General features: G+C 44.1%; 1 protein-coding gene and 1 non-coding gene across 2 annotated transcripts; both read left to right on the top strand.

Annotated features, from left to right (window-relative positions):
- The first annotated feature begins 6,363 nt into the window (after nucleotides 1-6,363).
- On the top strand, nucleotides 6,364-9,567 carry LOC123425175 (transmembrane emp24 domain-containing protein p24delta9-like). The gene is made up of 4 exons (XM_045108854.1): nucleotides 6,364-6,735; nucleotides 6,838-7,047; nucleotides 8,944-9,020; nucleotides 9,216-9,567. Exons 1-4 carry the CDS (start codon nucleotides 6,481-6,483, stop codon nucleotides 9,358-9,360), a joined length of 687 nt encoding a protein of 228 aa, XP_044964789.1. The 5' UTR covers nucleotides 6,364-6,480; the 3' UTR covers nucleotides 9,361-9,567.
- Nucleotides 9,568-10,253: 686 nt separating this feature from the next.
- Nucleotides 10,254-10,373, top strand: LOC123433643. Its single transcript, XR_006624983.1, has one exon. It is a non-coding gene; the product is annotated as a U5 spliceosomal RNA (small nuclear RNA).
- Nucleotides 10,374-11,705: the final 1,332 nt, after the last annotated feature.

Genomic DNA, 11,705 nt, shown 5'->3' with positions numbered 1-11,705 from the left:
CCATTCATGGATGAGGGTCTAATCCTTTGAATTTCACACACACCCGCCAACAACAAAATATTGTTCAAGTTGTGTAGAGTCCCAAGAGCCATTGTGGTATAAAAGTTCAGGTACCCACTTAAACCTGCACCTTCCCTTACATGAGATCATATGGCTTATGGGCCATCCAACAACCACGCCAAATGCGGAGACTTTGCCCATTGGCAATTGAAAGGATCGATATGGTTGACTAGAGGAGGGGTGAATAGGCAACTAGCAATTTTAAGATTTTCTTTAATAAATTAAGTTTAGCAACAAATAGGTTGTCAATAAATGCAACTAAGTGAGCAACCTATATGATGCTAACAACAACAATGACAAACAAGTAACAAATACAACTAAAGATAAGAAGTAACCACAAGTGGAACCGATGAAGACGAGGATGTGTTTCCGAAGTTCCTTCCCTTTGAGGGGAAGTACGTCTCCGCAAAAGCAGTGTGGATGCACAATGCTCCCAAGATGCCACTAAGGCCACCGTATTCTCCTCACGCACTCACACAATGTGAGATGTCATGATTCCACTAGTGGTGCCCGTGAAGGCGGCGACCGGACCTTTACAAACAAGGTTGGGGCAATCTCCACAACTGAATTAGAGGCTCTCAATGAAACAACGAAGCTTCACCACAATGGAATATAGCTTCAAGGTGACCTCTTCTGTCTACGATGCTCAAACACCCAAGAGTAACAAAATCTGCGAGTGATTAATGAGGGAAACAATTTTTCTCTTGGTGGAAGTGTAGATCAAGGCCTTCTCCTTCAAACCCTAGAGCATCAACAAGAATTGATGGCTAGGGAGAGAGATCGGGCAAGGGTAATCTTAGGAGCAACAATGGATCATAGTAAGGAAGAAAGGTAAGGTCTCTTGGGGGAAGAAGACCTATATATAGTGGGAAGAATTTGACCGCTTTTCTGCCCATAAGTCACACTTAAGCGACAGTACAGCGCAGGGATCGGTACTTCCGCCCTCCTGCGAGCGATACTTCCGCTCAACAAGTACAATAGGGACCGAAGATGCCAGAAGGAAAAACTAAGCAGAATTAAGGACGAAAGGGGAGGGCGGCAGTACCGCTGGAGCGGTACTACCTCTCCTCCCCAAGCGATACTTCCGCTAAAAAATGGAAAAGGCATTGAAGAAGCCAGAAATAAAATACAAGCGGAAGTGAGGCCAGACCCGGAGGGCGGCAGTACCGCTGGAGCGGTGCTTTCACTTATATAGCTTTGAGGTCCTTAGAGGCAGAATAGAAGCTCCATTGTGCCAGGAATCGGATGGGGGTGCAAATGTGTACGTGTTTGTTCCTCCCAACCTTTCCAAACGCGGATCCGCTCCTTATAGTAGGAGTTACCTATGACTCAAGTCCGTTAACACTAAATCAGTAGAAAAACACCGTCTTCTCTTCCAACCACCGAGGGAAAAATAACCGTCTCGTGCCACCTGATAATCTATGAAAGTTTAATGCACACGATTAGTCCGTAAGAGGCATTGTCATCAACCACCAAAACTACTTAGGATAAACTGTACTCTTACAACAATCCTCCAAACAATGCCTTTTTTAAGAAGATTAAGTCGGTAAGCAATCAACTAACTTATGTTCTCATAACTCATGTTGCTTCAACAATGTTAATGCACGAAGTGATCTCATGATTCGAGCACTATGAGCATTGTCCTCAGTTTTTTTGTAGGAAAATTGATCACTAAATCCCAGCCAAAAGAAAAAAGATTGATAGTAGTATAAACTTTTAGGGGATATTTGTATCTGTGCCCTTAGTTGTGTCCCCCTCGACTGATTTGCCCCTAATTTTTGAAAACAAGCGGTCTTGCCCAGCTCACCTCCCCCTTCTTGCGGTTTTGCCCTTCCGGCACGGCTCCGTCCAGTCAGCGCCATTTGACCGCAAACGACGCGTTACTTTGGACACCGCTTGCCCCCGTGCTCCCTCACGCTCTCTCATTCCCCACTCTGTCTTGCCCCCGTTCTCACTCACGCTCTCTCATTCCCCGCGCTGTCTCTCTTTCCCTCTCACGAACCCTAAATTTCGGCGGCAAGATCCATTGCGCAAGGTGATGGGGGAGAGTGGAGAGAGCGGAGAAGGCACCAACGGCGACAAGGGCGGCACCAACGGCGACAAGAGCAGCCCTTGTGGCGGATCTGTAGCAGCGTCGAGGAGCGGTGCAGGATCTGCACAAACGGTGATAAGCTCTGGCGGAGATGGTTAGCAAATTCCCTCAGGGTTAGTAACGGACCTGATTTGCTTGGATTTAGGGTTTGTGCCTTTTCTCACTGCAGATTGTGTTTAATATGATAGGACGGATCCAGCTATAGCTTTCTTTCTTTCAATTAGAATGGATACCACTGTTCTAGTTTCTGGTGGTACAAAAGGAAAACATTGTGGATTCTCATTTCCTTTAGTTGTGGACTGCACTAGTTCATATACTAATTTTAGGGCTGCCATTTGTGCCAAGTATCCATGGGGATTGTTTGATGCAGTGGAGATTAGATACTGGAATAGTTCCAAACTTTGTTGGGTCCCTGTGCAGTGTGATGCAGAGTTAGGTGTGATGTTTGCAAGTAATGCAACAACAATGTCATGCAATTTGGAAATCACAGTTATACAAAGAACTAGAGGTCAGAGATGTGTTAACCCATCTAGTTCCAGGCCATCTGCATCTAGAACTAGGGCCAGCAGTAGAACACCAAGTGCTCCTAGAACACCAAGTGTTAATGCAACTGCAAGTGACAATGAAAGCCAAGAACACCAAAAGAAGACACTTGATCCTGTTGTGGAGGAGGCATTGCCTGATGCACCTGCTGCGGAGGATGAGGTTCTATATCCTGGATATGTCCAACACAATAATGCTGAAGAAGATGCAGCAGATAAAGAGTACATTCCAGCAGAATTTTCAGATGTAGATGAAGATGAGAAGCAAGAGGATGTTGAGATGAGAGTTTTTGAAGATGCAGCAGAGGACAGACCTGTAGAGATGTATGACAAGGAAAATCCATGTATTGCTGAAGGTGTGGTATTTCCTAGTGCTGTTGACTGCAGAAATGCAGTTGCAAGCTTCTCAATCAAGTCTGAAACTGAGTTCCTCACTCTGAAAAGTGATCCAACAAGGTTTACTGTCAAATGTGCTTATGAGAGATGCAAGTGGAGACTGCATGCCTCTTTAATGAGGAATAACAAATTGTATGGAAAGTATGGTGATAGCTTTCAACTGTTATATAGCTTTAAAGCTGAAGTAGAGAGGGCATCACCAGGCAGTATTGTGGAAATTGACAAGCACAAAGTTGAGTACAAGATAAACAACAAAAAGTTGTACAAGGAATGCTTTAGAAGGGTGTTTGTGTGCTTCAAAGCATGTCAAAAGGGTTTTCTGGAGGGGTGCAGGCCATACCTAGCTGTAGATGCTACTGCATTGACTGGTAGGTTCAGCGGGCAACTAGTGGCAGCATGTGCCCTAGATGCTCACAACTGGTTATTTCCTGTTGCATATGGTGTTCTGGAAGTGGAGTCAATTGAGAGCTGGACTTGGTTTTTTAGAAACTTGAAGAAAGTAATAGGGCATCCAGAAGGTTTAGTGATACATACTGATGCTTGCAAGGGATTGGAAAGTGCTGTTGAGGAAGTTTACCCTGGAGTGGAGCATAGAGAGTGCATGAGGCACTTGGCCCAGAATTTCAGCAAGAAATTCAAAGGGAAGTTTTATGATGATAATTTGTGGCCATGCTCACTAACTTGTAGCATCAAGAAACACAACTATCACTTGAGCCAGTTGAAAAGCAAACCCAAAGTAAAGGAATATTTAGAGGAACACCACACAAAAATATGGGCAAGAGCTGATTTCAATGAGATAAGCAAGGTTGACTATGTCAATAACAACCTAGCTGAGTCATTCAACTCCAGAATCAAAAAATACAAGAGCATGAACATAGTTGATCTGCTAGACAAGATAATGCAGTATATCATGGAGAAATTTGACTTAAGAAACATAATTGCCATGGACCATTTCATTGGGCACTCCATCATACCAGCAGTAATGAAGGTGTTAATGGAGAAAACAAGAGGTTTGCAAATGAGTATAGTGAGGAGAAGCCCAACAGAGGCAGAGGTGACTGCTACTGATAGTGAGAAAAGAGAATGGAGGTATCCTGTTGACTTAGAGAAGTGGTCTTGCAGTTGTAGACAATGGCAGATCTCTGGTAAACCATGCATCCATGCACTTTTCTTTATCACTGCTCTAAGAGGTGAAGCAAGTGGAATAGATCAGTATGTCCATAAATATTACTCAGTTGACATGTTCAGAGCTACTTATGCTGAGAACATACCAGCTTTATAAGGCAAGCAACAGTGGGACATTGTAGATCCTGGATTCAAACTGTGTGCTCCTATTCAAGCTAGACCTCCAGGCAGACCACGAAAACAAAGGATTAGAAGTAGCACTGAAGGAAAAGGCCTTGGTCCTAGAAAGTATAAGTGCAAAAGGTGTGGTAGATGTGGACACAAAGCTAAGGGTTGCAAACAATCTGTTGATCCAGCCTTTGGTGAAGATGAACACTGGGGAGCAGACAATGCAGATGATCATCCTACAACCAATGAACCAGCACAAGCAGAAATACAAGAGGAGGAGGAGGAGGAGGAGGAGGAGGAGGATGAGACAACACCTGATGTTCAGCAGCAGATGCCACCACCAAAGGAGCCCTCACATGATGCATCTACAGAAGCTAGTTGTGCAGTCAGGTACTAAATCTTGGCTTTCTTACATGTTTTCATCTTACAAAATCTTTCAAATTGTGATATGCTTCCACTTGTTTTAGCCCTAGGAAAAATTATAAAAGGGTAGCAGGAAGAGGACCTTCTCCCAGGTGTGTCAAGCAGAATATAGGTGTGGAGCAGGAGCTTGAAAGCAAAGGTTCCTCTCCAAAAAGAGCAGCAACAACTGTTGAAGCTCCAAACCCAGCAAAGAACACTATAAGCAAGGCAATGCAAGCTCCAAACTCAGCCAAGAACACCAGGAGCAAGAAACTTATGTTCTAGTGCTATTATCTTGTTATTGTGTGTTGGTACGATAAATTGCTGTATTTGGTACTATGTTATATTTGGCAATGCACTATGAAGTGTTGTATTTGGTACAATGTCAGTTTGTGGAATTTGGTACAATGTCAGTTTGTGGAATTTGGTAGAATAAAGTGTTGTACCAGGTTGCTCTATTTGGTACAATATGTGCTATAATTGCTCTCTCAGACACACTTTCTTCAACAAGCATGAGCAGAGAATAATGATCTTCAAATTCATACAATAGTGCATTACAAACAACATTCAGGTCATCTCTCTCTCACACACTCTCTTCAACAACTGCTGCAAACTACAACACTAAAAACACAACAACACACATTCCAACAAACAACAATGCCAGAACTAACATCATCTCATCTCTCTCTCTCAGTTTCTTCTTCAAAGCAAGATTTTTCTTTGACAGCTCCATATTTTGCTTCTGCATTTTGTGGCTTATGATCCAGCTTTGTTCTAGCTCTGCGTGCATGTCTTCAAAAGCAAGGGCAGCATGCAATGGAGGAGGAGGATCAACCCAAACCACCCAGTGACACTCATCTGGTAACTGCACATCACATTATCAAAACATTAGAGCATAAACACCATCCAAACACATGCTATAATTCACAAGATCTTACATCTAGAGGACACCCTAAAAAACGACGGCCTGTGTTAGCTCCTCCCCATGCAACACGCCGGGCAGGAACACAGTCATGACCAGGGCAGCGATGCTTTGATGAATGCTCCAATCCGCAATAACTTTCATCTCGAAGATAGAACTCAGAGACATGCTCCACAATCCCGACCCCATCAACCTGAATCAGAAATTCCCCAATTATCACAAACCCTATAACGCATTGGGGGGAGGAAGAAGCATTGCTGGAGTTTTACTTACCTCTGCGACCACCGGCGAGAAGATGGAAGAGCCCGAGCTCGCCATGCACCGCCGCTCCTTGCTCTACCGCCCCACGCGTTGCCTCCCACTCCTTTTTCCTCGCCGGCTTCCTCGTTCCGCTCTGCTCTGTTTCCTTGCGCTAGAACATTGAGGACGAAGGGGTATTAGGTATAGCACCGACAGGGGTAAAAATGACCAAAGTAACGCGTCGTTTGCGGTCAAACGGCGCTGACTCGACGGAGCCGTGTCGGAAGGGCAAAACCGCAAGAAGAAGGAGGTGAGCTGGGCAAGACCGCGTGTTTTCAAAAATTAAGGGCAAATCTGTCGAGGGGACACAACTAAGGGCATAAATACAAAAATCCCAACTTTTAGTCACTTGGACGTCACAAACCTCAACAAGCCTCTCCCCTCCTCCCCCATCCCATCCCAGTCAGCCAAACGCCCGTGACTTCGTCCGCGGACCTTGCCTCGCTCTTCGATTCCCGCTCCGATCTCCGGCCATGGCCGCGCGGCGCCCCGGATCCCCTGCCCCCAGATGCCTGCCCCCCTCCGCGCTCCTCCTCCTGGCTGCCGTCCTCTTCGCGTCCTCGCCGTCGGCGCGCGCCCTCCGGTTCGACCTCGAGTCCGGCCACACCAAGTGCATCTCCGACGAGATCAAGGTCGACTCCATGGCCGTCGGCAAGTACAGCGTCGTCGGCCCCGACCCCAGCTACCCCGACGCCCAGCTCCCCGATTCGCACCGCGTCTCCCTCAGGGTAAGTAATTAATCGATCGTCGTCGAGCGGCCCGCGATTGGGTTTGGGGGAAACCACGGCGATCCGGTGATTTCGCTGATTTGTGCGGTTGGGCTGACGCAGGTGACGTCGCCGTACGGGAACAGCATGCACTACTCCGAGAACGTGCAGTCGGGGCACTTCGCCTTCACGGCTGTTGAGGCCGGGGACTACCTGGCCTGCTTCTGGGCGCCTGACCACAAGCCACCCGTCACCGTCACCTTCGAGTTCGACTGGAAGAGCGGCGTCACGGCCAAGGACTGGTCCAACGTCGCCAAGAAGGGCAAGGTCGATGTGAGTGCTTCGATTCTGCCTTTGGGCTGCTAACCTCAGTTTGTGCTCAAATTTCAACTAACTTTGTTGTTTCATATGGCTGAATTGTCCTGTAGATAATATAGTTTTGGCTAGTGATTCATTCTATTGAATTTGCAACTTGCGCCTAGTAGCAGGGAATTATACTCTACCTGTCACCCACGTGGGTGCTTGCATATGAAATAAATTGAGAGTTTGCACGCGTTGTTGGGTTATTATGATGGGTTGTTCGGGTGTCATGTCATTGACAGAGTTGTTTGCGAGTTCGTCTGTTCGAGAGCAATTTAGTGAGTATGGCTCTAGGACTGGTAGATTTTGTAGATTTGATTGAGTTATTCAGTTCTAGGGTATGCTGGAATTTTAAGAGAACATGGTAGGCTTGCAGCGTCTGTTAATATCTCGTGTGGAAACCGTGATCCCTTGTAAATTTAGTCATTTATATACTTTTATTAAGTTGAGTTCCTTAGTTTGCTTGTTCACTTGGGTTGCCATGCGGTTTTCTGTAGTATGTATTATGGTTAAAAAAGGTGCGACTAAGCGAGCGCTTAAGTGCGCCTAGGCTCTAGGTGATAACAAAACGCCTAGCGCATAACTATGCTTAATCGGCACATAATTGCGCATAAGCATACACTTTGGTCAAAAAAGCACAAGGCGGTGGCAAAACGCACAATTAACGCCTAGCGCTTTTTTGAACTGTCATTCTGGTCATTCTGAGCGCACCTGAATCAGTTCCCTTCTGGCTTTTCTACTTTATGTTGAGGGGTCTGCCTGTGAGATGAGATTAGTCCCTTCTAGGCCTGAGTTGGCTGTAGTATGCATCCGGGTTGTTTTATATTTTGATTCAAGGAGTTTAAGAATATGAGACAGTTCTTGCAAGTCAATTCTTTCTTGCATATTAGTGTGTTTGGAGAAGATGCTGAGTAGTGCAGTGGTTACTCAAGTTAAGCTAACTCTTAGTCTAGTGGTAAATATGTTCTACTTTGTTCGCTTTGTTACTTGTACAACATTGACTTCTGTATGTTCTATTAGGCATTTTTCTTTACTTGTTTCCGTATGTTATTGTACTTGAATTGTGAATATCACTTGCACACAATGTAAGGTGTGATTTAGAGTCAGATTCTCACTGAACAAAGGTTTTATATGTCAAACAAGCTTTTGGTGTAGAGCAATATATGAATTTGATATGTTATCAGTTTGGACATTCTTTAATTTTGACATGCAGCCATTTTCTGTTACTTCATCATAAACACATATTTTCAAAAAAAAAAGGAAATGGAATGCAGAAAGGAGACTCAATGCCTGCTGATTCTTTTTATCTCTCTGAAATCGGGTATTTGATAGCTTATCTGCAACATTGTCCATCTAATAATTGCGCATCGAACATATCATTGCTGGTAACGTGTATCACTGTGTCGGCTAGTGTTGGTTCTTAAACAGTAGGCAGTAGGGGTTCTTGGTATCTTTTGAACACCGCTCATAAAGTGATCAAATAAGCCCCAAAAATATATCTGGTTCTGTGAGTGCAGTCTTATTATGAACAGAAGTCATTAACATTGTTAAGTCACCATTTCGTTTGTCATGCCTATACCTCTGGAGAGAACATGTGGTACATGACCAATACATTAAAACACATAGGTCTTCCACAACAATGTCATAGATCATTTGAATTAGTACTCCCTCCGTCCCAAAATAAGTGACTCAACTTTCTACTAACTCTAGTGCAAAGTTAGTAAAAAGTCGAGTCACTTATTTTGGACGGAGGGAGTATTTGGCTGTAATATACAGTGATATTACTGCAGTATGGCTGCAGTAGTACTATTCTATATTGTTTCATCATAGGATCAGCTATTCATGCATTCATATTTTTACATGTTGCAGATGATGGAACTAGAGCTGAAGAAGCTAGAGGATACCATCAAAGCTATCCATGAAGAAATGTTTTATCTACGCGAAAGGTACAATACCGACTATTATTTCTAGCACTGGTAAACTTCATTTGATGCTACTTAGAGCAGCTAACTCTCAGACCATGTTTTTGACCTGTCATTCGTCTGCTTAGTATATATTTTTTGGCACTGGTAAAACTTCATTCCATGATAACTAGAGACGCCATTCTGAAACCAAGTTTTGTTGATCTATCACTCGTGCAGGGAGGAGGAAATGCAGAACATCAACAGGCAGACAAACTCGAGGATGGGGTGGCTGAGTTTCCTCTCGCTTGGCATCTGCTTGTCCGTGGCAGGGCTGCAGCTGTGGCATCTGAAGACCTTTTTCGAGAGAAAGAAGCTGCTGTAGTTTTCCCAATGATCACAAACAAATCGTTGCGAATTAGGGTATATTGTTTCTGCCAGCTATTAACTTATGTTTCCGAGCGAATACTCGAACCTTCATTAAGAAACCATGGTCGTCATACTTGTGAAATGCCTTTCTCTGCCCTAGCTTCTGTCCAATGAAATACAGTTGTAAAATGTTTCCTCTTTTTGATGATTTCATATGATGTAACGTGTTTTGTTTTTGTAGAGCTGAGTAGAGCCACATCGTTGCTGCTGTTATGAGCACTGTTCCTTTTAGCGAGCGTCGGCAACTTTGCCAACCAAATACTGCTACCTCTGTTTGGATTTTTATTTTTTTTTGGAATTCGTTCGGAATTAACTGATGGAGGGAGTAATACAAATTGTATTCTGGGTTCACAACATATATAGCATAATAAAGAACACGCGATTTTACTTAGTGCTCACATGAACTGGGATTTTTTTTTTTTGAGGCAACTCACACGACCCAGGAAGGAGTGTGTTGCGAGATTCAGTTTTTTTATTATTTTGTGGGATGAGAAGCGGATCATATTCTGTTGTGTGGGCCGCACTCTAAAGGAGTTGCAGAAGTGTGAGGCGACGAGTTTGTAGGACTGGGCTATTGTTGCCGCACACTAATGTTTTTTTTTTTTTTGACGGGTAGGCGACGGGCCTGTTGGACTGGGCTCTTGTTGCCTCTCGAGTGGGCTGATCACCTGGTGGCCCATACTGTCTTCTGTAGTTCTGTTGGCTTTCCTGGTGAAGCATGTGCGACGTGCGTCAAGTGGAAGAGGCGGAGCGCTGGTCTGGTTTAGTCCCACCTCGGCTGGCTAGGGGAGAGAGTGCGGGGGAGGTGGGCTACATAAGAGCGGGTGGCGCATGGGTTGAAAGGCACGCAGCTGCGTGGTGAGCACAAAGCGAACTATTCTTTCGCCTTTTACTAAAGAATACCGTGTGCACGCCATACTAAGCAGCATACGCTAATTTTTGAAGGGTGTCTTCTCTCTGTGAGAAGGCCCCACCAATATTGGAATAAAATGTTTAACAACACAAATCTGTGCTGGGCCACAATAACGGCCCACCAATATTGGAATAAAATGTTTAACAATACAAATCTGTGCTGGGACACAATAAGCAGCATACGCTAATTTTTGAAGGGTGCCTTCTCCCTGTGGGAAGATCCAACCAATACTTGAATAAAATACATAATAATGAAAAGCTGTTGTGCTTTGGCCCTTCTTGAAGTGGGGTGCGCTGCGGACTTGCATTTTAAGCTATTTGAGGAATTCGAATGTGTTTCTTGTAATTTGACTACTATGCCAATAAACAATGCATAAGAAAAGACATGGTTCATACATGCTTTATTTACGATATCACCAGCTCAATTTTTTTTTGCGTTGAATACTGATTTTGATGTCACAACAATCTTGCCATGGTAGACCTTGAGCCATATCTTTACAAACAAACTTTTTTATTTTCTTTCATGATGATACAAAAGTTATGCATAGAAATTTTATTATTTCAGTTTTTTTTTCTGTTCAAAAACAGGAGTAGCAGGTGAGGCCTAATAGAACAGGTATTTAAAAATGACTGACGCACAGGAACAACTTTTTTGATGTTTTTTTTACAGGTAACTCAGGAACAAATTGGAATGTAAAATGCAGAAAACAACATCAGTTTATTATCCTGTTAAACATTGCACACAAAGAACAACGGATGTTAACACCAATATATTGTTTTGTTGAACTGGGATAATGCATACCACACATGTTAACACCTACCAGCAGCAGTCTATTCATATGATTCGATCAGTCACCACCAGCCAACTCAAGATGGGAATGGGGCGGGGCGGGTCACTGACCCGACACAAAATATTAAGGCTAATGAGGCAGATGGGTTGGCCTCAAAACATATACGGGTTCAGTGAAGCTCACACCATGTGACCCAATGGATCAGACGGTTCGACCCAGGACCATCTCCACTATGCCCTAGTCGATCTCTCCATCGGCCTCCGAGAAGTTGAGATCATTGACATGGAATCATTTTCTGAACCAGGAAGAAAGTCTTTGTCTAAAGTGTGGAAAGAATATGAGCCTATTCGTGTTGATGGCATAGTTGTACCTGCTGAGTGCAAACACTGCAAAGAAAATTTGTGCTGAGCTAAACATGGAACAAGTACATTGCGCAAACATTTAAAGAGACGCAAGGAAAGGAAGAAGTTTCTTAGAGTTACTGGGAAGCTAAGTGCTTCTATAGTGAGTCCGGATGGAGTTGCAATGGGGCTTTGGACCTTTAATGAGGCATTAGCACATCAAGAGCTCAGGATGATGATCGTGTTGCATGAGTTGG

Source organism: Hordeum vulgare, chromosome 2H (assembly GCF_904849725.1).
Source record: "Hordeum vulgare subsp. vulgare chromosome 2H, MorexV3_pseudomolecules_assembly, whole genome shotgun sequence".
Classification (NCBI taxonomy): domain Eukaryota; kingdom Viridiplantae; phylum Streptophyta; class Magnoliopsida; order Poales; family Poaceae; genus Hordeum; species Hordeum vulgare.
Note: the sequence above shows the minus strand (reverse complement) of the source record. Positions and strands in the feature narration are given on the sequence as shown.